Source organism: Odontesthes bonariensis, chromosome 1 (genome assembly GCF_027942865.1).
Source record: "Odontesthes bonariensis isolate fOdoBon6 chromosome 1, fOdoBon6.hap1, whole genome shotgun sequence".
NCBI classification, from domain to species: domain Eukaryota; kingdom Metazoa; phylum Chordata; class Actinopteri; order Atheriniformes; family Atherinopsidae; genus Odontesthes; species Odontesthes bonariensis.
Genome location: NC_134506.1, coordinates 34065729 through 34091922, shown reverse-complemented (window position 1 = coordinate 34091922; position 26194 = coordinate 34065729). Strand labels below are relative to the sequence as shown.

Here is a 26194-nt window from a genome sequence, read left to right as displayed (position 1 = left end):
CTAATCCAGGAAATATACTTAGATCCACCATCACAGAAATGTATTCCTGGATCATTTTCCTCAAAGAAAGAAAAAAAGAACAAACCTTTTTTCTCATTTTATAAATTGGCCTCTCTTTTATCAAGTTGTAGGACTTGGGTGAAACTCTTAAACTGTTTAAAGTCATATTTTGAGAAAATTAAAAAGGGATCTATGAACTGTCAGGCACCTCTATGTGTGCACAAGTGTGCGTATGGGCCTTCAAGGTACGAGAGAACTATCATTACTTTGAGGAGCCTTCCTAGGGAACTCCAGCTGTGCCTGTGTTGGGGCTCCTGAGATGGTGGCAGTGGAAAACTGCTTTGCAGCTTTGCAATTCCCCCCAACCTCAAGGACAAGCTTGGAGAGTTATGAAGAGAGAGGTTTGGTAGAGAAGGAGGACACAAGTGTTTGTTTGCAGGGGATAAATAAGATGAGGGAAGAAACAAGACACAGAGAAATAATAAAGAAGGGAATAGAAAGATGCAGCCAATATCTCTTCTGGAAAGAAATAAATGAAATGGGGGAACCGGGACATCTACGCTAAAAAAATAAATATGTAAAGTAAATATTAAGAAAAGAAATAAAAGAAAGACACTTGACCCCGTGTTTTAGTGGGAGCAATCACAGCAGAGGAGAAGTCAAAGTGAAGTTTTAGCAGGATGCAAAACAGTAAACCAGAGCGAAGACTAAGTTGGTGCTTGTACAGTAGAGAGGAGCAGCCGAGTTTCTCTGATTGAGTGGAGCTGGCAGGCCAGGGGAGCCTCCCTCGGACTGCTGTCAGCTACGAGCGCGGAGAGGCCAATCACTGACACAACAAAGCTGCCTAAGTGCCACTTCCCCAGCAGGGGGCACCCTAGCCTCCTGCCCTGTGTCATGCTGTGTGCCCCCCTTAGGAAAGATTTATATTTTTAAACAACCCCTCTACCCCAAGGTGACGGAGTAACAACCATGCCAAGAGTCCACGTAACGAAACATGACCTGCAGGCACCCACGCTACACTAAAGATACTTTAATTGAGATGAAACAAGATGAGGGTGCTCGGCTCCCCGTCTCATGGAATTACACTCTGTGTTTTTTGATCTGTAGCAAAGGAGCAAGATGCTGGCCATGGTTTTATTTTGAGTAATAATGCTCATTATACCTTTTCACAGATTTGACTGTGCAGCACGAGCCTTGAGAATATTTAAACTGACTGCTGGTAGCAAAGTGATGTAATGAAAACACTATCAGTGTCATGCGCCAGTGCAAACAAAGAAAGACCTTTCCACCTGCATCAATTAGCACATTCAAAACTGTGTGCCGTCAGAGCGTCGAGATCCACAAAAAAGAGAGAGAACCGAGACTTCACTGCCCAGTTTGATTTCTTTAAAACTCTGTTCCTTTAGTCCAGAGGACAATCTGACAGCCAGCCTTCAAAAGACAAACCCATAAAGTATTTATGTGTGTGCCTGGGGTCCAGCAAGTTCAGACAGCCACTGAAGAATTGATTAAAGGAGGTGAAAGAATTGTTAAGTGTATCAAATTTAAACCAGGCCAAACAAGACAATGTTCAGTCTGAGTCACCGAGGCAGACCGAATCAGAATTGACACAATAAAAAATGAAAAAAACATCCTCCAAACACAAATGACGGCATATTGATTTCATCACTGCTGCAGCTTTGGGTTTTTTTCTCAGAGAGATCCGAGAGAGAGATCTCATTTCAATCCAAGATTTCTTCAGCTGTATTAGCAACAACAGAAGTTTAGTGAGGCCAAAATTTACAGACTACATGCGAGTTAATAGTTTATGAGTTGAGACATCAATGCGCTGCACGGTGGGTTAGGTAAACAAGTCTCACCAGTTTCCAGAATTCGCCGATGTAGCAGCCCCGGATGGAGAAAGGCCTCGTCCTTACACGAGCGGATCTGCGTTCCCACTAGCTCAGAGTTGGTGGCGAGTATTCTTGCGCTCTCCTCATTCAGATTCACCCCAGCCATGGAGGCCACGTCATTGATGTCGTCGTCATCTCTGAAACAAGTGAGATGGCAGATTAAAGGTCAGAGAATGACAGAGATTTGATTTTAAATTTTTTTTTTCAAAACTTCACAAAACAAAAATATCCATTGCATTACCATACATTTGTCCTCTATTTCATATTGATGACAGATTTGAAAACAAAGTGTTCTCTCTATGGAGTCTATGGAGGATGTCTTGAGCCTCTCTTTGTCAGAGGCTTTTTAGCTAAAAAATTAAATAGCAAACGTGCAATTACAACCGCTTTGGACTCGCATGCACCAAAGTACAACTGCTACTCAGGAGCTGGGGTAAAAAAGCGTGACTGGGTGACTTTAGTTCTTTGGTGCCATATTAAGGTGTGAAAAACCTTCAGTTTCTCACTCCATGTTCGTATTCATATCCGAACAATTCCAACATGTATTACTTGAATGAATATCTTGGAGATCCTGTTTTTCTGATGAATATATGTCACGATAAAATTATGCATTAGTTTTCTCTTTGTTTGTTTCTTTTACAGAGTGATACATATTGGTCATAACAGCAAAGCCTTCCCATTCCAGGGTCTATTAGTGTCACCACTCAGAGAAGCAGGGAGATGAAGAGCGTTTGGGGGAGCTTTGCTTGTTAAGGATGCTCCTGAGGATTGGCAGTACACAAAACTCAACTAACTCTATTTACACAGTGCTCTGCACCCACTGATAGATTTTCTTGATGTAATGATCATTTCTCACAGGAATAATGTCGATTTCACAATATCTACATGTTATTACATTTTAGCAGACACATGAGAGGCTACAGAATGCAGTGTTTGGGTGGTTGTATTTGACAGTCGGAGATGTTCCCACAACCTGAAAAGGCTTCAAGTTTCTTTGTGCGTTGACACTACGAAAAAAATTCCCCCACTATCATGACACTTGGCAAGCTGGGATTGGGATTCTGGCCTGAATTAGCAATGCAGTGGCATGTTGTGCTTACAGGACTCGCCCAAAGCGAGCAGCAGATTTTCTGAGTGACTTTGACGGAGAGAACCACAGAACAAAGAACCACAGAACACACACGGAGTGGCCTCCTGCCACTCGCTGGCTCACCTCCACAGTCATTTATGTTCATGCCACTGCTGTTTGTTGCAACGGAGCTTGTGTATGTGTGTGTGTCTTTGTGTGTGTGTGTTGCTGTGCCTTTGTGTATGCATGTGTGCAGCACAGGGCCACGAGCTCTTTCAGGCGTCTTGGAGTGTTGGCACACACCGTCAGCCAACTCCACCCCGCCGAGGCCCTACTGCTCGTTGGTGCGGCCACAGAGAGCCGATATGAAACTTGACAACACGGCGGGAGGTTGACAAAGACAATTAGAGTAGCTCCCTGAACCTCATACACCTCTACCTTCTCTGTTCTCTTCCTCCTCTCCCCCAGCACTCTAATTGAGCCTTCACAGAGATAATCTAAGTTACAGGGCAAGCACTGATACATACGGCACATAGGATTGTGCTCTGTGCTGCACCTCAGGCTCTGCATTTTTCTTCGTGTCCTCACAGATAACTTGACCTGCGTTCAAAACAAACATGCTGTAGGCCACACTCAGGTAAATAAAAGAAAAAAGGCTGCTGCTTCAACAACAACAACAACATAATAATCTGCATGGCAGAAAAAATATGACACAAGTATCTGCCAATCCATTGAATGACACCTGTGTAACTTTGTTAGAAATATGGCCACTTCCCGAACCTGAAACTGTCTGACACAAATTTTTTGATGATCTTTCATGTCACCATACAGCCACGATCTACGGTGCATCGCAACACAGACTGGCACATTCAGGCACAGTCTTGTTCTCATTGCCAGGGCTAATGCTAGTGCTAGTATTTATTTTGTTATGAAACAGAGGCATCTTCCTTAGTGTGCAACATAAAGAATAAATTCAAACCAAGAGCTCCCTGCCTGCCAACATTGAAAAGATCAAGCTCAAAGTTTTGAGCCTATTCTGCTCTGTACTTTGCTGATTGGTGAGTTAAACCTAGTGGGAAGTGCAGCACATGTTACATTCTCTCTGAAGGACTTTTAAGTGGAATAGCTCTGTAAGGCCCTTGATCCAATTGACTCCCAATCAAAAAACATCAGCGGATGAAACACCAAGTCAATAAATTCTTCCCACCACTCATTATGATCTAATTGGCAACATTGGCTCTTTCTGATCAGTGTGCCGGTGGTCCTTCTAAACAATAATTTAACAGATACTTGTCTTCAGGTATATACTTATGTCAAATCAGCTTTCAAGTACCCCCTCCACCTCCAAATCCATCAGGATTTTGTTGAAGGGTTTCTAGTCATCTCAGTTATAAAAAGGTTGGTCAAATCAGTGCACTGTATTGGCATGATGTTCTCAATAATTATGGTTGGCTTACATTAAGCTAGAGAGGCGGTCATACAGCGCGCCAGTAGAGCTACAGCTGAACTCAATCACTGAGATGAAACGAAACATGTTGCTTCATTTTGATCTGCTATGATTTATAGCAAGCAAAAGTAATACAGAAAAAATAATCAACTTAATCTATTGGGTTTTGGCAGCAGGTAAATGGACTTTATTCATAAAGCACTTTTCTAGTTTATTTGATCATTTGAAGTACTTTTACACCACAAGCCATATTCACCCATTCACACACACATGCACACTCACACAGCATTTCTTAGTCAATGCAGCATTACAGGCTACGCAATGGTTTTTCTCTATCATACATACTGTTGGACGCATCGTGGGGTTCAGTGTCTTGCCAAAGAGCACGCCAACATCTGGTCCGAGGAGGCTGGGGATCGAACCACCGACATTTCAATTGGCAAACGACCACTTTTCCTCTTAAGCAACAACCCCCCCAAAAAAAAACTACACGGCATGAATCATCAGCCCATATCCAATAACAGTAGGATTCTCTTTGTCTCTGATGGTCTGGTTTCAGGGCTATTTGGCATCATCTTGGCTCAAATCAAATGAGAATGCCACAGACAGGTCTGACATTAAAAAGAGGGAATGAAAAATTAAATGCAAAATATTCCCAGACTACACCTCTGCACTAATAAAGCAGAATTGTAATTAGCTTCCACAAAAGCTAAAGAGCAGCCTCTCAGTTATTGGTTTGGGTTTGCTCGAGGACATAAAGCCGGTGGCCACATGAATACATATGCATGTCGTTTCCATATCAAGCTTGTGTGTCAGTGAGGGAATGCCATAGGTGATGGGAGGACTACACTTGCCATTTAGACATCGTGTGTCGGTGTGTGTATCTGTGTGTGAGTGTATGGGGTGCATCCAGATCTGCCATGTCCCTATATTTAACGGTACCTGCCACCAACCCCCTCCTTACCCCTTTGGATAAAGGTCTCTCTGCCCTGGCAGGGGGCCCTGATAGATCCTTGTGACTAACACATAAGCAGTGCATATTGTTGCACCCATGCTGGGAGACATGAACCATTGGAGAAATATTCTCCTCAACGCAGCCTGAGGTTCACTGGGCAATTGATTGGATATGAGTTCATGACTCAAGGTGTTCTCATTGAAGCGGTGGCTTGGGAAAAGCCAAAAGACCCAGTGATAGGCCAAATACAGCAAGATTTTTAATATGTGACTGTTCAGTGAACCACCTACACTCAGTTTCTACAAGTGATACATGACTAGGAAATGGTCTAATATATAAAATGCTCTGATGAGGGCATATAAAAAAATACTTTTTGATGAGTTGAATGATTAAAGTCTATCAGTATTCCAGACCATTCAACAAAACTCTTTGGACTGCTACCATTTCCTTAATTGATTATTCTTCAGCCTCTTTATTGTGGCATGGCATCCAATCTGGAAATAATTTAATTTTGCGGCTGTCCTGTTTCCAAGTCACAAAATTTTTCCAAGTCAAAATTTTTTGGAAGGCGGCTTTTAAGTTCTAATTGAGTCATATTTATTTGTAAAGCCCTTGTTAGCAAAACAGACACGTAACATTTACAGAGCAACACAAGATGCAGCCACAAAGACATAATGATAGAAAAAAAGCTGGTGGAGTTTTGCTGCTTCTCTGGCAAAAATGACCACCAAACCAAAGCTTTTGTATGTATTACAAGTACCTGTGTGTGTTCTCCTGTGCACCTATGCCAGTATTGGTTTTCTAATGCGCACAAATTGGTGACCACCGTGCAGGACAGGGTTGGATTTGCAGGGACGAGCCTGAGCTCGGTGGCTGGCAGAAGGCTGAGGGCCTCGGCTGGATCGCCAGTGATTACAGCGGATGTTGAGTGTTTACAGAGAGATGAAGAGGGGAGGAGGGGGCACAGAGACAGCTGCTTTTACTCTGCACTGTAAACCACACACACAAACCAGACACACAGACACTGACACAAGCACTTACACAAAAGGCTGTAGCTACATTGGAAACCCCACAAGCCCTGCAGTGAGTATGTGTGTGTTTGCGCTACAGCTGGCCCGCTGGGACCAGTGGTTCAGAGTGACAGCCATACACACATCAGTACACAACTGCAGCTGAACACGGTTCAGGCCGGATGGAGGAGAGGATGGTGGTTGTGACTAAAGGAGCAGGTTTTCTTTACAGCCAACATGTAGGCTTTTTTCCCCTATTTGTTGCTACATGAGTAGTTACAGCTAGGTTAAACTTATACTGACTTAACTGCAATTTTACTGATGACTATGACACCTCTTGTGTATTACCCTTTTGTCCGTTTTTTTCGTGATTTTTATCAACGATTGGTCAAATTATATCAGTAACACTTATGTGAATAAATCTGGCATGACTCGATTGAGCAGACTACATGCGGTGACTGCTTGAATACAGATTGTTTAAGATACTGTTGAAACTCAAAAGGACCATTTAACAAGTTGTAATACAACTTCAATGTTCCAGAAACATCAGCCTCCTTTATGCACATCATTTGCAGGTTACACGTTTCTGATATACAGTAGTATGAAGACAGTAAGACTTCAGATTAATCATCTTGTTTCTGTCCTCAGGTGAAGTAACAAATAATGAACAATAAATAGTGTTGGAACAACAGAACAGCAGTAATCAAACAACATCCAACTGAAACCTGAACAAGAAGAGAAACTGAGAATAAAGATGGTAGAAAAACAGAAAAATGCTTCCACATTAATAACAAAACACAATCAAATGCAAATAGTCTGAAAAGATGCAAAGTACCATATGAGGTGACAATGCTAACCAACGCACCATCATGTTACTGTACAATCACGTTCTACAGAATGTGGAACGGGGGAGAAAGGTGGGAGGTCAGTGGCCCCCAGGCCCCACAAATTCCAGCACCCTCAGGTACTCCTGAGCCACCCTTCAATCTCTATTACATGCCTATATACATAGTTTCTTAACACTATGTTGTTGACAAATCTGCAGACAGACACCAGCGAAAGTACTCAAAATTGTTTTTGTGCTACACCTACACCAGTTTTTACCAAGAGACCATTTTGACTTGAGTACACATTCTAGGAGTTGTTTGGTTATCGTAACAGTGGTAATCATGATTACCTTGGTCAATATGGAGGTGAAAATTATTCAGCGCTGTTTCTCTCTGGCGTTGGAAATATTGTGCCCTTACTCATCTTTTTAAAACTGTATATATGTGTTTTTACACTTTTTGAAAACAAACCTAAGGCTCTCTTTCCATAAATTTACCTTGCGTTGAAAAAACCTTGAAGGGATCACGTCTGGGCTTTTAGGGGGAAGCCAAAGGCACACAGGTACACTGCATTTATAACCCAGGACAAAATGAGAGCATCATTGGACTGCAGCGCAATGATTCTTTTATCTCTATTATATTGTTTCAATAATCATTGGAAGCAGAAATTGTAATTGAAAATACAATTTTATTAATTGCACAGCCTTAACACTCACACATACACAAACAAACATGCACACACTCTCTCACACAAACACAGATTAATGTTGTGAAAATGGTAATAAGACTCAGCACTCAAATGTGACTTCAAGTTAAAATATGATGGATGGATGCAAGTTCATTCCATTCATGTAGAGACAAATAAACAGATGGAAACAAGAATGATCTGGAATGTGTACTGTGTAACTCATAAAATCACACAAATTCAGAGCAGGCCAAATTTCACCAGAACTGTATGAAAAAGAAATATGCTACATGATGCCAGTGTTGCTGCGTGTTATTTGGAGTCTGTTGAAACCAGCGCATTCATGTCGCGGGCCACTGTGATCACCGCAGGGGGGAAAAGGTCGTCAGTAACAAGCGAGCCTGACAGCTTAATTACCAACGCAGCTAAAGATTTATTGGTTTATCAATCAGAGCCCCAGGCGCTGCCTTTCCCCTCAGGAGACGCGGGCCATTACCATGAACCCGTTGGCCCATGTGACCCAGACTCTTCTTGCGCTGGCCCAGTCACACAGTGGTCATCCTAAACCTCCTGTTCCTGTCCATATATGTATACACGCACACCAATGAATATTCTTGGATATCTGCACACAAGCAGGGACATAAACATGGAAACAGGGGAATCTATGAAAACATATACGTACACACTACAATGTAAATGCTGCTCAAACACAAAGAGGAACAAAGCTCACACAAAACACAGACCACAAAGGCCAGCATGTGGGCGATGAACCTTTTATGTTCTGAGACAAAGGCCCGGCTGAGGCAGAGACAAGACCAGAGAAAGAGCAAAGCTGCAGGCTAAATACTCCATGTTTGACTGAACCAAAAGGTATTTTCAGAACCGCATCCAGAAATTCCAACCATCTGGACACAATTATCTTTTTTCTAAATTAAGATTTAGCTCATTTGCAATCGTGCCAGTGAGTTGTGACACTGACACAACGAGGGCGAGCGTGAGGGTGATCTATTGGTTGGCAGTGTGTTGCTATGTGGTGGGCGCAGAGAGAAAGGGCTGCCGATCAACCAGCCGGGCAGAAAGGCAGGCAGGCAGCCAGGTGGCCAGGCAGGCAACTCGGATCAACACTCATAGCGTTAGCTGTGAGTGTAGCCGGTAGTCATGGAAAAGCTACTCAGTGAAATGCTGCCCCCGTGTGATGGCAGATACAAACAACATGTGCTCCACAGTTTGTCTCCTGGCGAGAGGAGATGTACCTGAAAGAGCCTCCTCCGGGGTCGTTGAGCTTGTTTTTCTGATTCCCAGAGATCTGAACAGGCAGGACCATGGAACATTTCCCTGCTTGGATGAAGGCTCCCTTTCCCATCGTGCCTGTTAAGAAAAGGGAACAAAAAACATAGAAGAAACCACTAAACAAAAAGGAAAAAAGTAATGTTATCATTGAAGTGTCCCTTTCTATCTGCATCAAATATCCTCCTGTCTAACGACTACCTTCAGCTGTCTCTGTCACTCTCACAGGAGTAGATAGATGGGTGAGGGAGGGTGTGTGTTTTGGGGAATGGGGGTAGTACCGTCGCTCTCCCCAGGTTGGTTGCGGAGAGCGTTGCTCTGTCAATATCACTGCGCTTCACGGGCTCTCCTTACACTCCTAAACCGCATCCTGCTCCGAGACACGTTTTTCAGAGAGGCACAAGGACTGCCAGAGTGAATTTAAACTTGATTTTAACAGGCATGTTCCTAGCCAAGAGGCACAGAAAAGTATTTTTAGAACTATCCCCGCATTCCAATTTATGGGCATAAAACAACCTACAGATCTTTCACTGCAGGCAGTCTTGGGGAAGGGGGCAGATCAAATTATTATGCACCTCCGAACATACATAGACAGACACACACGCACACACACACTGAAGCAAAAACAGGTAAAAACACATACACACATTGCACACACCACTTGAGAGCACACGGCTCTCTTAGGGGAGCGTTACACCCGGTTGGTGTTGGGGCGATATTTGTGGGCTTCTGTGGGAAGAGTGTTTGTGAATCAGTGTGAGTAAGCAGCAGTGCAAATGTTTGAGAAGGCTCTATAACCAGACAGGAAAAAAAACACCTGTTCTCTCTATGCCTCCTGCTTGTTTACACATCTTACAGCCCACTGACAGAACATTTACAGTTTCACTAATGGCTATCTGATGTCTAACCTGTCTTGCTGGGGTGCTTTTTCTAGAACAAAAAGGGGCCCGTTGTTGTGTTTTGTCTATCATACAGCCCCACTGGAAGACGTGAAAATTGCAGGCCACCTGTCATCTTATGCAGAATTTTCACCACAGTCCTTCACAAATCTTTTTTTCTGAGTGAGACTTGCTTGAAATGCTTGGATTATTTCTAATATGGCTGGAGGAGCCCTTCTGGTGTCTTACCCTGTGCTCTGATGGACTGTGTGATCACCATGGGCATCCGGACTTGGCCACAGACAGCTCCTCCCGTCTTGACACCCTAAGGAGAATGTGGAGGGAGGGAAAAAAGAACAAATAAAAGCACAGGTGGGACAGGTGTGTTTGTCACTGAATGTGACCTGTGTTTTTTTTTGTATTTGCAGGTGAAACAAGGGCAATATAAAGTCAAAACCCCTGTGTAAGAGTATTTTATAAGTAGAAAAAGTCGTGGCAGAAGAATAGGGAGAAAAAGAAGTGAGAGGCGGGGGACTATGCTGGGCTATTAGAGTCACTTCCTTCCTTGGTAGCAGCTACAGGCCGAGCCTGGGGCTCAGCCATCCATTCCTACCAGTTTGCTTCTTGCTGCATATTTTTTAGCCTTGTTTTCCATTCCCTGACACATGCTATATTACTGTTCAAGCTACTGAAAATAAGACAGAGGCCATTTCTCCCAGAGATCCACTGGAGGGGTTTACAAGAGTGCGTGCGTGCGTGCGTGCGTGCGTGCGTGCGTGTGCGTGTGTGTGGGTGTGTGTGTGTGTGTGTGTCTGTGTGTGTGTGTGGGGGGGGGATACATTCATAACAGGCAGAGCTAGGCAACACCTCTGGCCAGCTGGCGACACAGTTAACGGAGGGGGAAAAATACTCAGGTAGGAAGTTTGAAAATTGTGGGAAGAAAGGCAAGCCTAAAACTGAGCAACTTATATTAGTTTTAAAATGTGCTTTCCCACTTCTCAACTGCAATTACCGTGGTGGTATAAAAAAAATAGATTGCATTAAATGTTAAATGTTAAATTGAAGGGTAAAAAAGCATGGCTCAATACATGTAAAGCACTTGTGTGTATTAAAATGTGACTAAACAGGTTTCCAACAAAATTTCAAAAATTTATCACCCTGCAATAGTCTTATTTCTTTATATCATTCACATAGCCATAATATACACCAATCAGCCATAATATTAAAACCACTGACAAGTGAAGTGGGTCACACGGCTCATCTTGTTATAATGCAGTGTTCTGCTGGGAAAACCTGTTACTGTTTCTTTGAAATTTGCCCAAAGGATCTATTGTTAACGTTCCAGTGCCAGACACACGAACACTGATGCTCTTTGTCCATTTACTGACCGGTCAGAGCTCATTTTAACAGCATGAGGATCCACTCAATATTGGGCTGGTGGTCATAATGTTATAGATGACGGATATACCACTGCTGCCTCTACACACTACATCATGTCACATGTAATGCATTGGTGTATTTATACAAGCCATTGCAGTGAAAAATAAGCTTCTACATTTAGTGGCGATTTGGCCTACTTGCATCTCTCATTCATTCACGGCTTTATCGAGTCTATGAAGCTCGTGTATTAGCCCTAAGGGAGTGCAAGGTCCAATTTCTGTACAGCTAGTGGTGCATTTCAGAAAAAAGAAAAAATCTAGCTTACATTTATGTTTAAAATCAACACCTTTATCAAATCTTCCGCCCTGGATGTGTTGAAAAAAGTAGAATATTTCAAATATCTTGCAAAGTCAATGCAGCCCTGATACATCATGCTATCACACTGCAAAGCTGCACATCCTGCCATATTACATGTGATAGCCTTAGAAAGCCCAAATAAAGTCACTTCTACACTTCTGTAGTAAGAGTTGATCTTTTTGTTTTCCTTATTTTACTTATTTGAACAATCTGTCTGTTTTAGACTGTTGATGTGCTAGTGGCAAGCATTTGCTAATGTTTGGTGTGATGGCTTGTGTTGGTGTTGAATGCATGTCCGTGTATGTGTGTACACTGTCCATCTCTGGACAGACAGCGAGAGGGACCAGATGCATGTTCTGGACATAGACTGCGGCCGCCACATTGCTTTAAAAGTGACCTGGGGCTGACCTAGTTACCTCGCTTCACACTACAAAGGTTAACGGTTAGAGAAGGGGAAAAAATTAGGAAGATGAGAGGACAACGCAGGGGTAGATACAGTGAGAGAAGCTGCTGGAAAGAGGAGGAGTGGGGGGGGGGGTTAGCAGATGAAAGACAAAGCAATGGAGAGCAGAGGGAAACGAGAGGAGTGAAGAAAAGAAGAGTGAAAGTGACAGAGCAAGAGAAAGAGAAAACCCTCTAGCTTGCCCCTCCCTCCATTTGGACCAGGCTAATCTGAGTCTGACCTCACTTAACCTAACCGTAGACGTCTGTGCTCTGTGGGATTGCTTCAGTGTAAAAATACGCACAAACACACAGAGACAGTATACATTACCCTCTAATGTGGTACAGATGTGAGTTGCTCTCTAGTGCTGAACCCTGCAGGTCGCTTGGTCTTATTTCAGCTGTGTTCCTCCACTATCACTTGATAAAATGCTCATAACCTACAGGTAATCGTCACACTGTGTCAGATTTTCGGAGTCACATCACAAACATGTACATCAGCTGGAACGCCAAAACCTATTTAGAAAGACTTGATGTGTAATCGAAGCCAAATATATAGCAAAAGCGGTCTGAGGTTTAGAAATCCCTCCACACTTCATTTCAGAAGGTTTTTTTCATCAGACACTACAAACAAACCAACCGTCCAAAATTACAAAAACACAGCTTTGCTTTAAGTAAGCCAGATTGAAGTACGACACTGTGAGGAAATGAAAAACCCACTAATTGTGAACATATCAGTGAAAGTCAACACAAAGTTCTCTATTGCAAACCCCTCAAAATGACTTGTGAAAATAACAATCTTTGACTTTGATCGCAGCCTTCTGCAACTCACAGTTTTAAAACATTCTCAGAGCAGCTGAGCATTTGTTGGCTCTGTGGTTCCCCTATTAACTCATCCCACACAGGTTTTATAGGGTTGAGGTTGGGTGACTGAGGTGCTGCTGACATGACTGATAGCCCGCCATCCCTCTCTTTCCTCTTAAAGTAGTTTTGCACAGCCCAGAGGTGTCCTTGGGGTCATTGTCTTGTTGTATGACAAAGTTGGGACCTGTTAAACGAGTTCCCAAAGGTAGAGAATGACACTGCGAGATGGAATGATAGCCGTGCTGTTTCAGTAAGCCGGCAAAACACTTCCATTCCATCACTGATTCTTCCACATGATTCAAGATGGAGGTTACACATTGAGGAAACATTTTCTGATCTATCTGATGGCTAACATGAATTCAACAGTTACAACCAAAGATCTTGAACTTAGCCTTGTTTGTCCATGACTGATTTGCTCCAGTCATCCTCAGCCCGATGGAAGATGGCCTACTAAATTGACAATTATATGTAATAGTCTAACTTTTTTTTAAATCGGGAGAAAAAAAGCTCTTGCAGGACAGCAGAACATTAGAGCATTATAGTCTGTTGACTCTTTTGAACATGTAAGATTAGTTTTGGAATTTAAAATCAACAACTATTTAGACATTAAAATACACTTTACAACCAGCAATAGAGGTGGTTAATTTGAAGAGTCATAGAAAACATTGAACTTCATGTTGTGTTGCTATATTATGTGAAGAATTTGTATTTTAGCATTTTTCTACACCATCTCAAGAAAATTGTCTTCCACCGAAGCTGTGCTGTAAAGTTTGTAAATTTTGAGATAAATTTGTACTTTTGGATATCACTGTATTTAGATTGCACTTATTAAGGGATATAAAAACCCCAAATTCCAGAAAAGTTCAGAAGTTTTCAAAAACGTTAAATCTATAATTGTGATTTCATTAAAACTTTAATACAGCATAAACAAGTTTAAAAGAATTCATTTTTTCCACTTCACAGTATTTAGAAAACATCAACAAGTCTAGAATTTGATACCAGCAACACACACAAAATAAGTTGGAAGAGAGGCCAAGGAAGGCAGAAAAGTAAAAGGAATATGCAAGCAATTGCATTCTGGAAGATTCTACAATCAGCAGAATAAATGGCTACAGGTGAGTTTGTTGGGACTGGGTAAAAAGGATCATCCACTAAAGGCTTAGGCCCCGTTTACACGATAGGAAGACGCAGATATTTTCCTGCGGTTTGGCCTCTCATTTACACCAAAACTCAGTTTTTATCACAGAAAACGATTATTTCTAAAACCTTCGGCCAAAGTGGAGATTTCTGATAACGCCGGTTATGTGTTGCCGTGTCAACTGGGAGAAACGGCATTTTAGGTCCTTAAACGTCACATTATGCGCCAGAAATGCTTAACGTCATGCGAGGGCCTTATGTTTACACTTTGTTTGGCTACTGATCAGGATTATCATGGTTGATGTTAAAGTTCTACTAATTTTTACGTTTGTGCAAACGATTCTGGCCTTATTGCATTTGCCACCCCAAACCTGCCCGCACAGTTCAAAATAGAGGAGCACCACTCTTACGTGGCCGCTCCTGCGTCCAGTATGCATTGACTGTCTATATTTCCCTCTTATTGCCTTCAGTTTTGTTGTGATATTTGCTCGCGTTATCTCCTCCTTCACATGAGGAAAGTCCTCGATTCTGAGGATTTTGATTGGCTTGCATGGCTTTATTCCTTTCCCTACACTGCCGCCAATAGGTTTGGCATAGTTATTATGGCGTTTGACGGCGTATTTATGCGGGTTGATGTAAATGACAAGTTTTTTTAAAACGATGTTGTGTGCACGATGTTATTATTGAAAACGGAGGGGGGGAAATATTCGTTTCTCTAAATAACCGGCTATGTGTAAATGTGGCCTTAGTCTTTACAAACACAGATGAACAGCGGCTCACCGCTTTGTGCCAAACTCGGTCAAAGATCTATCAGTCAGTTTCAAAACCATTTTTCTCAATATAAATTTGAAAAACAAAAGTAAAACAAATGCAGCTTTTTTAACATCTACAGAGCAGAACATTGTGAAAAGATTCAGGAGGTCTGGGGAAAATCTCAGTGCGGAAAGGCCAAAGACAGAAACCACTGTTGGATGCGCATGACCTTCGAGCCCTAAGGCGGTACTACATGAGAAACCCTTGTGCCATCGTGATCAATACAGCTATATGGGCTCGGAAATACCTTGGAAAACCATTTTTTGTTCAACACAGGCTGACGCTGCATCCAGCAACCTGAAACTGTATTACACAAGACGGAAGCCGTATATAAACTATACAGATAAAAGCCAAACAGTTCTCTAGACACAGTCTCATTGCAGAAGGACAGAAGGACAGTCGACCGATGTTCTGTGATAAGATGAGTCAACGTTTCTGCTGCTTTTGGGGGAAAAAAAACTGACATCTGAGACAGATCATTCAGGCTGTTATACGTGAAGGGTGCAAAATCTAATATGTGTGATGGAATGGGAAGAGGCTGCATCAGTGCCCATGGTTTGGATGACTTGCATGTGTGTGAAGGTACCACTGATGCAGAGATGAATATTAGAATTTTGGAAAGACATGTTTTACTATAAAGACAGGACATTTCCCAGGAGGTAGGTGGTTGTTTCGGCAGGACAATGCCAGACCTTATTGCAAAACTCAAACAAATAGTACCCTCAGTTCCCAAACAATAAAAAAGGTAATCCAAAGGATGAGTGGCATAGCACAAAGGGTAAACATGCTTTTATCCCAAATATATTAAATGTGTTACTGGAACCAAATTCAAAACATGTTTGTATTTTCTAAATTCATTGAGGTTGGTCAATAAACTTTATACAATCATCTGTGAAATAAGAGCTCAAATAAATGAACCAATTACAGATTTAAGTTTCTGCTACATTTTATAAAAAAATGTCAACCTTTCTGGAAAAGGATCTAGACGGAAGCATTCTACAGAATCTACATCATCTAAGCGACAAGCTGGAAGTCTCTACCCCTATTAGTTACTTCACCACTACATAATTTATATCCACATTCCAATGTTGCATGATTTTAGACTTGGGATCCACAATGTTGGAAGGATCTGGCCCCATTTGTGGTATTTTCTTGAGAATACCAAGGCGCTGTCTCTCTTATCAATCATGTCCTCACTAACAGGACATGAGATGCCAGATTTTGCCATAACTTGTAATAGTAAGGACACCATGAACAAAAAAATTTATTTCTTTTTTGCAATTCATCATTAGTCTTGTTTTTCTTGCAGTAATACTGGAAAGTATTAAACGGGAGAGTAGACACTGAACAAAGCTGTCTAGTAAAAACACAAAGCAACTTCTAATGATGGAGGAACACAGTCATGCATGCTCAAATCCTGAAAAATGAAAAGACCAGACTGTTCAGGGTTGCCCACAAGTTGGTGTATCAGGATGATTATCTTTATGTAACAGTCTGCTCACTGGGCTCTCTAAACGGGCTGTAAGACAGCTGCAGTACATCCAGAATGCTGCTGCTCGAGTCCTGACGAGAACCAGGAAATACGACCATATTAGTCCAGTGCTCAGGTCTCTGCACTGGCTTCCTGTCGCTCAGAGAATAGACTTTAAAACAGCTCTGCTTATGTACAAGTCTCTTCATGGTTTAGCGCCAAAGTACATCTCTGACATGTTAGAGCCATATGAACCAACTCGGGCTCTGAGATCCTCAGGGAGGGGTCTCCTGCTGGTGCCCAGAGTCAGGACTAAACAAGGTGAGGCTGCGTTTCACTTTTATGCTCCTAAAATCTGGAACAGTCTTCCAGAAGATGTGAGACAGGCCTCAATTCTGACAATGTTTAAATCCAGGCTGAAAACTGTTCAGTACGGTATTTTATCTGCACTCTTCGCTTTTAATTTAATGAATTAATTATTATTTTTCATGTTTTTATGATTTTATTTGCTTTCTTGTGATTTTATGTAGCTGTGCTCACTCTGCTGTAAGTTGTAAATGTAGGTGAGACTCAGACTTGACACTGCAATATAACAGGACTGGTTCCTTTATTTTGTTACATATGAAACACTGGCTGGGTTGTTGGTGAATAAACGGGTTAACCTTATTCTTCTTTATGTTATTTGTCATTGTGGGCTTCAGCTGAAAAACAGAAGCTATAAAAATAAACGCTGTCATAACTATGTCTGCACAGGTCCAACTGGCCACTCTGTACCTACCATGGCAGCTGCAGGTCCGAGCGTCCCAGCAGGCAGTGTACTGGCACCTGCAATGGTGCTGACGCTGTTAGGGTGGCGTATGCGGACAGCTGGCCCAGCCACAATGGCAGGAGGGGTCCCGCTGGGTAGTGGTTTGACTCCCTGCTGTGGGGGCTGGATCAGGGACTGCTGACTACTCAGCAAAGACAGCCTCAGGGCCGGGAGGCTCTTCTGTTGACGAACAGAGTTAGGTGAGTGTTTACAGTCGCAGAGCGAAACAGACATGCATGACAAAAGACCATACACAGCCGCAACAACAAACACTGCTGTGTTCACTGGTTAATTTAGCATGTTATCACTAAAAAATGGCTAAAGGCGAGACATGTGACCATACCTGTTCATGCATTTGTCACGCAATGATTCATGTGGTTTTATTTGTTGTAAAAAAAAAAACATTTACTTCTACTCTAAAACTGTTAAGACAAGATTAACTTTGAGTATGTTGAATATTGCATTTAGCTTTGCAATTAGCTGTTTATGATAAGTAACAGTCACAGTTGTCCTGGGGAGCCAATTTTGTTCCATGATGTATATTCCAGGCGGATATTTGAAGTAAGCAACCTAACATTGCATGACAACATGTGTTTCTGGCCGGGTTTGGGCGGTCGAGCGCCTTGATGTGACGCTCATCACAGCTGGCTGAAGGAACCTGCTGGCAACTGGCAGGGACAGCTGTAGGGGCCAATGTCACACACAGTCAGAAGTCAGGCCAGAGGGAAGTGTGTATGTTTCGTTCCACTGTCAGGCCGAGCGTCGCTGGCTCTGGTCCAAGGGAGAGGGCTACGTTAGTGGAGTCCATTTAGGAAAACATATGAGAAGGCCAGCTCTAAAAGCCTGGTTCAGGAGTGATTTAAGGTGCAGTTGAGGGTTCAAGTAACAAGGAGTCAAAATGAAAAAAAAGCTCAGGGGCCGAGCAAACTGACAATGTAGGGCTGCGGGTGGAGGCTTCAGTGTCAGGGAGTCAGTTGAAAGGACCAAAATTTAAGATTGGTTTGGGGAAATTGATCCATGAGGGCGGCAACAAAATGGACTACTGTCTCTTATCAGAGAAAGAAGCAGTCTCACATTTCATGTAACCTTGACACAATGTCAAAAACAAGTTTACAAGCAAGAACCCCACCTTGAGAAAAGGCACCAGGTAAGGCTGCGGAGACGACTTGAGCTCAGTCTGCAGCCGGCTGGTGAACTCCTCCGGCTCAATCTTGGCATCCTGTTTGTTTAAGAATAAACATTAAACTTCACTTTACAGGACAGGTCAGAAAATATGTGAAGTATAGCACGGTGACTTGAACACATTATGATGAAATCCTGCCACTGGACAAGATCATCAACCACTCGACTCCTATTCTGGTACATCAGGATACATCTATGTGTAACTGTGTACAAGCAGAAAAAGCAGAGAAGCAGAGAAAGAAGATTTGGGAAAAAGTTTCTTGCTGCCATCTACAGGTAGGAAGTATTCAGTGCAAAAACAGGGTAGTTTCGTACTTTCTTTGATATGTATTTTTCATACAAAACAAGGCCAGGTCACGCATCCTGCACTATCGTGTCAATGAAGTCAATCAGACGCATGAGGAATGTCGTATTAAGAATATGCATCTGCCAAAACCATGGCAATAAATGTAAATACATCATTTGCCTGACAGCTCTGCCAACAGTAGTTATTTGTTTAGTTTTTTAAACTCACCAGCAGGTCCTGAACCAGAGCCTTAACATTCTTGGAAGTCTCGGGGGATGGAGAGTTGTGAGATGCCAGTTTGATGAGCGTGGCTAGAAAATTCTTACACTTCTTCACATTCTCTTGCATTTCCTGTGAAATACAATGAATAATTATTCCTCATTTTCATATGAAAGTAAAAAGAAGTTACAGATTTTGACAGATGTCTTAGCAACCTAGAGAGATGAGTGAAACTGCTTATGTGTCAACAAGTGCTCAAATCATCCATCTCTAGCCTTTCTCTTTAGAGACACACATGTCTTTGTGCTCGTGTATATCTATGTGTATAATATGAATGTGAGCCTATATCTGTCAATATATATATCCGTGTGTTCCTGATTGCACATACACATGAGTTCATGGTGAGTTTATGCCTCTCTGCGTGTCCTTGGGTTGGTACGCACTAATGTGAACGCATGAGTGCGAACGTGTGTGGGCATGTGTGAGACTCTTTGTCCATGCCCAGCTGTGTGACGTGGTGAGGCTGTGGGTCCAGGGCTGAGCTTGTGACACAGCCAGCCTCCTGGCAGCTGTGACAGTGCCTGTGCCCTTCAGGGCGGAGTGTGGGCGATGGCAGGGGAGGGGCGGCGGGGAGGCAGAGAGAACGGACCTGGGACACGATGGAAGCTCCAGGGGGCGCTGCGATGCCCGTCTGCACAGGCTGTACTGGCTGGGAGGCAGCCTGAGCCGGGGCCTGGGGGGCCATAACCACGGGGGTCTGCTGCGGAGCCGTCACTGCCACGGCCGGTGCCACAGGGCCCTTCTGGAAGAGCAAAGGAAGAGACAGAGAGATAAACAGGACATGACGCTTTGCTCGCAGCAAGGCCACAGAGAACAGGAGGCAGGCGCCACAGCGCTCCTGTCACATCTGGTGTCCTGACTTTAGTGGACATCTCTTAACAGACAAGGAGGAGGATGGGGAGGAGGTGACAAGCAAGAGGCTGGGAAGCACAGCAGGCCATTAAAGCATTCCAAGTCACCTGCCTGACAGGGATGCTTCATCTTCTCAGGAAGATTTGCAACCAATAATTCAAATAATTTGCTACACATCATCGACTTTTTTACTCATGATATTTGTGGGGATGTATGACTATACGGCTATTCTGCTCATCAGGTGGGTGCCCTCAGCAGTTTCTCACTCCAAAACTCCTTTTGAATCTTTAAGGGTCCGTTCACACTTAGCAATAAAATACATTTTACAAGATATCATCCTAAGCAGACGATTCTGTATATTCTGGTGTGAAAGCTTCCAAAATCATAAATCAATCTCAGATTACTCAGAGCACATAAAGATGGAGACCACATGCACATCCACATAGGTGATGTTGTCACCTATGGTACAGAGGACATTATTTCATGCTCAATTTTCTGTAGTTCTTCGGGTAAGGGAAGATAAATTCAAATCTCAGTCTGGATTCACCATATCTGGTGTTTTAATACACAACCCACTTCGAAAACATCTGTGAGGTCAATGATGGGCACATCTCAGATGATAGATTGAACGTGACACATTTTACGATTTCATAAGAAATATTAGTTCCTCTTTAATTTGAGGCAGTCTTAAAAAAAGTTAAGACAGGGTCTTCGTTGTATTTTGCGCTTCGTGATGCGCTAAATGTTTTCTGCTGGTGAAACAAAGAGATGCACACCCTGGACCGGTCGCCAGTCCATCGCAGGGCCCATTTGATTCAAGATGAGATCTTGAATGAAATAGCAAAGCGTCTCACTTTCAACATTTTATATTTTCTACGTTCTCTTGTGAATAAAATTTCGGTTTATGAGATTTGCAAAACTTTGTTTTTATGGACATTGTACACAGTGTCTCAAGCTGTTATGGAATAATGAGCCATCTAGACGATAAAAGGTCGTGACTGCTACATCATGTGGTTGTGGTAAGATGTGACACACATACAGAGTTAAACTGCTGTTACAAATAAATGTTAGCTATCAGAGCTGTCATTCTCAATTTGCATCATCAACCATACTATGTCAAGGAAGTATGGTAAATAAGGTCAGTTTTTCTCTACTATCACAGCAAAAACTGATGGCACAAAATATACTTTGTTCCTGTCTTGCATGCATATTAGATCTCCAAACTAGTTCACAACCTGCTGTGTAAGCTTTAGAATACTACTAGATCATAGCAATGTTTTTTGACACCTGCTATAAGGGATTAGCAGGAAAAACATGGACAATGCGTGAAGAAATGTTATCTCACAGGGCGGAGTGCAGGACAAGAGGAGGAGGAGGAAGAAGAGGTCTGGAGGGCAGGGCTGGAAGGAGTGGGAGAGGGAGATGGCGCCACCTTGGCCGGGGTCAAAGGACACTGCCGGGTGGTCTGAGAGGTCACAGGAGACTGCTGGAAAGAAAGAGAGCATCGGGATAAGAAAAGAGCAGAGGCGTGCTTTGCAGACAGATACAGAAAGGTCATGACAGCGGGAAAGAGGAAGAAGGTGGGAATATATTGGTGGGGATGAGGACTGAATCTCAGGAAAGCCTTTATGGTCAAGTAAGGAGGGTCATGATGTCATACTATCACTGCTGGGGTCTGATAGCAGGACACATCAGCAGTATGACTCCACATACCAACATTTGTACAGAAATTAACCTACAAATAGTCTAAGATTCAGGAATTGGATTTGCTACGAAACAAATGGTCGGATTGAGTACGCATGTGCATCCTTTTTGGAAGGAGCATCCAGCCATACAAATTGTTAACAGATTTTTCTGAGCATTTTTCATGTTCCCTTTACTTCGTTGCTTTGTAAAAAAAACTTGGGTTTGAGTATTTTCAAGCATTATAACATGTACAGGCAGTGGATGCAGAGTATGTAGAATCTAAATTAAGTTGGTTCTTCCTGTAACTCTATTTTGCTGAGATAAATTAGCTAACCCGACTGGCATTTGATTTAATGGTAACTGCATACAACATGTTAATTGATATGACTAATGCAACAAAAAAAGAAATTAGCATAATAAGCCATCTGCAAAGACGAAATTCCGTCTGGAAAATTGCCTGTTTATTCCCGGTGCGTAGGATGACGAGCCTGACTCTGATGTGATGAACATGGAAGCATTTCAGACAGAGACCAACAATAAAGTAAATTAACAATATCAAGATTATAAACTGCCTTATGCAGCCTATTACTAACTGAAAATATGTATCAATATCACATCTGTATACCACAGCATTATTATGCCCCAACTTGATTTAACTTTTTATTCAGGAGAATCGTTTTTACTCTTAACTATAAAATGAATGACAATAATTGATTTTTAATTGATCAGGCAGAAGTAAAGTTATAAGTTGATGGATGACTTAGCATTGTATACAGCAGAACTGTGTACACCCCTGAGGAATATCATTTGAAAGGTTGAATTATTGAAAACTATTTTACCAGTCTCATTATGTATACGTATCAATCACACTATTTTATCCTACAGCAGCATGTTGAAGCATACACAAACTTTTGTTGACTGCTTTACATGCATGTTTAATGTTTAATGCGTGCTCTATTGCTGCAACTACAACTCGCCATTAGGAGTCAGATATCCTAAAATAACCCAACGTTCGTCAACCCTGACTTTCCTACTTTAAGTCCTTCTCCAAAAAAAATCTTACTAATAAATGTCAAACCTTTAATTCTTGATCTAATAAAAGACTGGGCAAAGCACTTTTAAAGAAATAATTTTGCTAATTTCTGTTCTGACTTCCCACCAGAACATTAAATTGAGCAAAAGTTCCACCCAGTGCAAAACAGGATGACAAAAAAAAGAAGCCACATTTTATTAGGCAGGGGCAAGAAACCAGAGTAATGCTCTGATAGGGATATAACTTTGAATAAGCACAAATATTGGAGTGGGACATAACGTTGACAGATTATATAATTTTTAACCATTTGAAATTGAAGTGATATTGGAAAGGGGTGTACATTTGGACGTGGGTGTTATTTGGACATTAAAAAGAACCGAAAGTAATCTGACAAGCGAATCCTCAAATACTGTGTTTCATTTTGTAGTTGTGCCTTCTCATTGATAATGCTTGTGCAGAAAAGAAAAAGGGGCAAAAAAGGACAAAGACATAGTGAATCAGAGATATTTGTTATCATTACTACACAAAAAACTTAGACAGATAGTATGGAGTCAGTGATGAAATTCGTACCCAGAGTAGGTTGCAAATATGTGGGAAAAGATCAAAGCAAAGTGACGTACGAAGGTACAATGCTACGGGATGAATGCTGGAACACAAATAATAAGCTGCATTGACAAAAAGAGTATTTACAATCGATTCACAAAGTGGGTGTTCACAGCTCAGGGTAGCATTTTGAATGCATTAAAACAAATTAGATGGGTGGAATGGGTGCCAAATGCCACTAAACCAGTCTGATGCCAAGCAGCTCATCACACACAGACACGTCGAGGCTCATAAACACTTCCTGGCTGCATCCCTGCTATCGTGTCTACTGGCCAAGACAACCCAGGAGGGCCTCTGCACTGACCTCTGGCACTCAGCCTTCTATTCACAGACAGGCCAAAGCACAAACACACACACAAGCATTTAGAGACATAAACACACTCACACTCTCGCAAATGATAAACTACACTTGTCTTGCACACAAATGAAACGAGACACACAATCTCGCAAAGGCCAGGAGAAAGAAGGCAGCACAGGAGGGAAGAAGTAGGATAAGAAGAGGAGGAAGTTTTCCCTCCACTAAAAGTTTTGCACAACCAAACAGCTGGGGGGAAGTGGGTGTATGGCGGATGAGGGCATAGGGGATGGGGGTGGGTGCAAGGAGGGGTGGTAAGAGCCATGGGGTGCATCCCACCGCTAGCTATGCCCCACTCGTGCTCATTCTCTCTCCCTCAGACGCACACAAGCGCACTCCAGAACCAAAGCCTTGTTAGCTTTTTAAAATAATCAGGCAGTTGGATGATGAATGATTTAACAGGTATGGAAGGAAGGAAGCTCAGGATGCCTTCCGTTTCTCCCCTCAGGGCCATGGGAAGACTGACAGGCCGACAGAGGGGTTGAGCTTTGGGAATAAACACCATTCCCTTTCATTTCACTGCTACTGCTTTTCCTGCCGAGATGGCAACGCCGCGGCCCACTAATTTGTCAACAGAGTGACTGTGAGAGACGATGACAATCTGCAACTCTCTTTTGTGGGGTTCGTATCAGGATGGAGACAGGTTGGCTGGCTACAAGCAGATAGGAGAGAGCAGTGTGTTGTGTAACTGATGCGGACTTTGTCTGTGAGATGATGGACCCCGATTTGTAGGAGACCGACTTTCACCAACATTTACAGCTTTTCATGAGTAAATAAGAGGACAGAAATCTCTTTTAATGAGGACAACCACTCAATTTCACATCTGAAATTTATCATACAGTCTGACGGTTTTTACATCTTTTCTGCCACATTATTCAAGTCCAGACAAACTCTGTTCCCTTTTGTAATTCAACTCAGTACAGAGGTAGTAAACAGGTAGTAAACAGACAGCAAACCATTCGCAATGTTGCTCATAATGTTAGAGGGACAACAGCAGCGGAAACACAAGCCGGAAAAAAAACCTATGAAATGCTGCCCTCTACTGTCAGTCTTTTGTCTTTGCAGTTAGTGATATAATGAAGAGACGCTAAAGATCTCAGGGAGGGCTTTTTACTGCCGCCATAAACAAAGACTGTGTTGCCAATTCAGTTTTAAACTTTTGAGAGCACTTGGCCTTGAATGAATATTGGATTTCTGTCCTAGGCAGTTATTGTTATTTTGTTAGTCAGCCACACGATTGTCAGCCGGGCAAAGAGTTTCATTTTCTCTGGCAGAATGATTCACATTTGCGCTTTTGTCAAGTGAAGCCAAGGAATATGATTGTTCCCACAACAGTATGCTGGAAGCTACCTTTATTCCCAAATACATTTATGAAAACTTTACTGACTGGTCAATTAGTCAACTGACCAACTTAACCAATTCAATTTTAGTAGAAATTTAAAGAGTTGAAGTCTTTAAAAGATGAATTTCACTATATGTTGAGTTGGAATTGAGAGTTTTGATGGGGTTTTTTCAGTTGACAACTTAACCTGATTTTCAAATCACTAGTAAGTTTATCAATTTGTAGATAAGTAGAGGATGAATTCACAGAAATTGTAACAACAGATAAATATTTTACTTATTTGAATATTTGAATGATCTAATTGTTTGGATAAATGGTGGCCCTGAAGAATAAATCACAACAACAACAGAGAAACCACAACAACATTCCACAAATTACATTTAATTTTTACGGAAAAGGTAGGCACAACAGTTACCACTGGTGATTGGACAGAAGCAGAGTCTATTGTAACAGGTTGATGTCATTTCCTGTTTCTGGTGCGTACCACCCTCATCAGTCTTAAATAAAAAAACACTTGCAGCTTCTCTTGAGCTGTTGTCATCACACTACGTACTACAACGCAACAATAAAGATGGCTCTCAATTTTGTATTTAAGTGGAAAGGCAGAAAAGGGGCATTTCACTGCTTTTTGGGGATCTAAACTACTTAAGACCAAGTCGACATGAAAAAGAAAATCACACTACCTATGCCGGTAAAATCAGAACTAGACCATCCCACAGATACTACAGATTCTTAAAAACGTGTTTGTGATTTTTTAAACAAAAAGTCCAAATTTGTCTTGTAGGCAAAACTACCCTTTTTTTCATTTTCGCAAATAGAATAAAAATTCTTAAGTGTCTGTAAAAGATATACATTACTATCTAATCTAGTCCAGACTTGACCAGTCCGAGATGGACAATTTTTATGTCATAAGATTGATAACTAAAACATTGGTAGAGGTTTAGACTTTATTTGGCTGTGCACACCTTGCAGGTACTCTCTTGTCACTGTAGTGTCAGCGTCACTCCGGCTGTCGTTATTTGATTTACAGAAAAACTGTGAGGAACTACAACAGTAACCTAATTATTGAAAGTAATTAAGTTCCGAAGGTGTGCACCCACCAGCATAAGCATAAGTTTTCCAATGACTAGGCGATCCACAGGTGATAATACGCAGATTCCAATTAATGATTCAGTGGCTCGTTAAATTTTGATGAGAGGACTCCATGGAGTCATTAAGGAGCTTTGAAACGTTAATTCACCTATTAATCTCAGTT

At 42.1% G+C, this 26194-nt stretch overlaps 1 protein-coding gene across 6 annotated transcripts in view; it reads right to left on the bottom strand.

The window, feature by feature from the left end:
* LOC142379814 (transcription initiation factor TFIID subunit 4) overlaps window positions 1-26194 on the bottom strand; it is an 88422-nt gene that overhangs the window by 53087 nt on the left and 9141 nt on the right. For 3 of the 6 annotated variants that reach the window (XM_075465109.1, XM_075465136.1, XM_075465145.1), the window contains 8 exons: window positions 21266-21406; window positions 19658-19810; window positions 19018-19140; window positions 18451-18540; window positions 17292-17501; window positions 10300-10375; window positions 9139-9253; window positions 1860-2029 (listed from right to left, as the gene is read on the bottom strand). In XM_075465109.1, the coding sequence (XP_075321224.1) occupies window positions 1860-2029; window positions 9139-9253; window positions 10300-10375; window positions 17292-17501; window positions 18451-18540; window positions 19018-19140; window positions 19658-19810; window positions 21266-21406 (1078 nt within the window). Of the gene's footprint in view, window positions 1-1859; window positions 2030-7973; window positions 8508-9138; window positions 9254-10299; window positions 10376-17291; window positions 17502-18450; window positions 18541-19017; window positions 19141-19657; window positions 19811-21265; window positions 21407-26194 lie in introns of those variants that run through there. The other 3 variants (XM_075465118.1, XM_075465154.1, XM_075465127.1) reach the window with 3 other exon arrangements.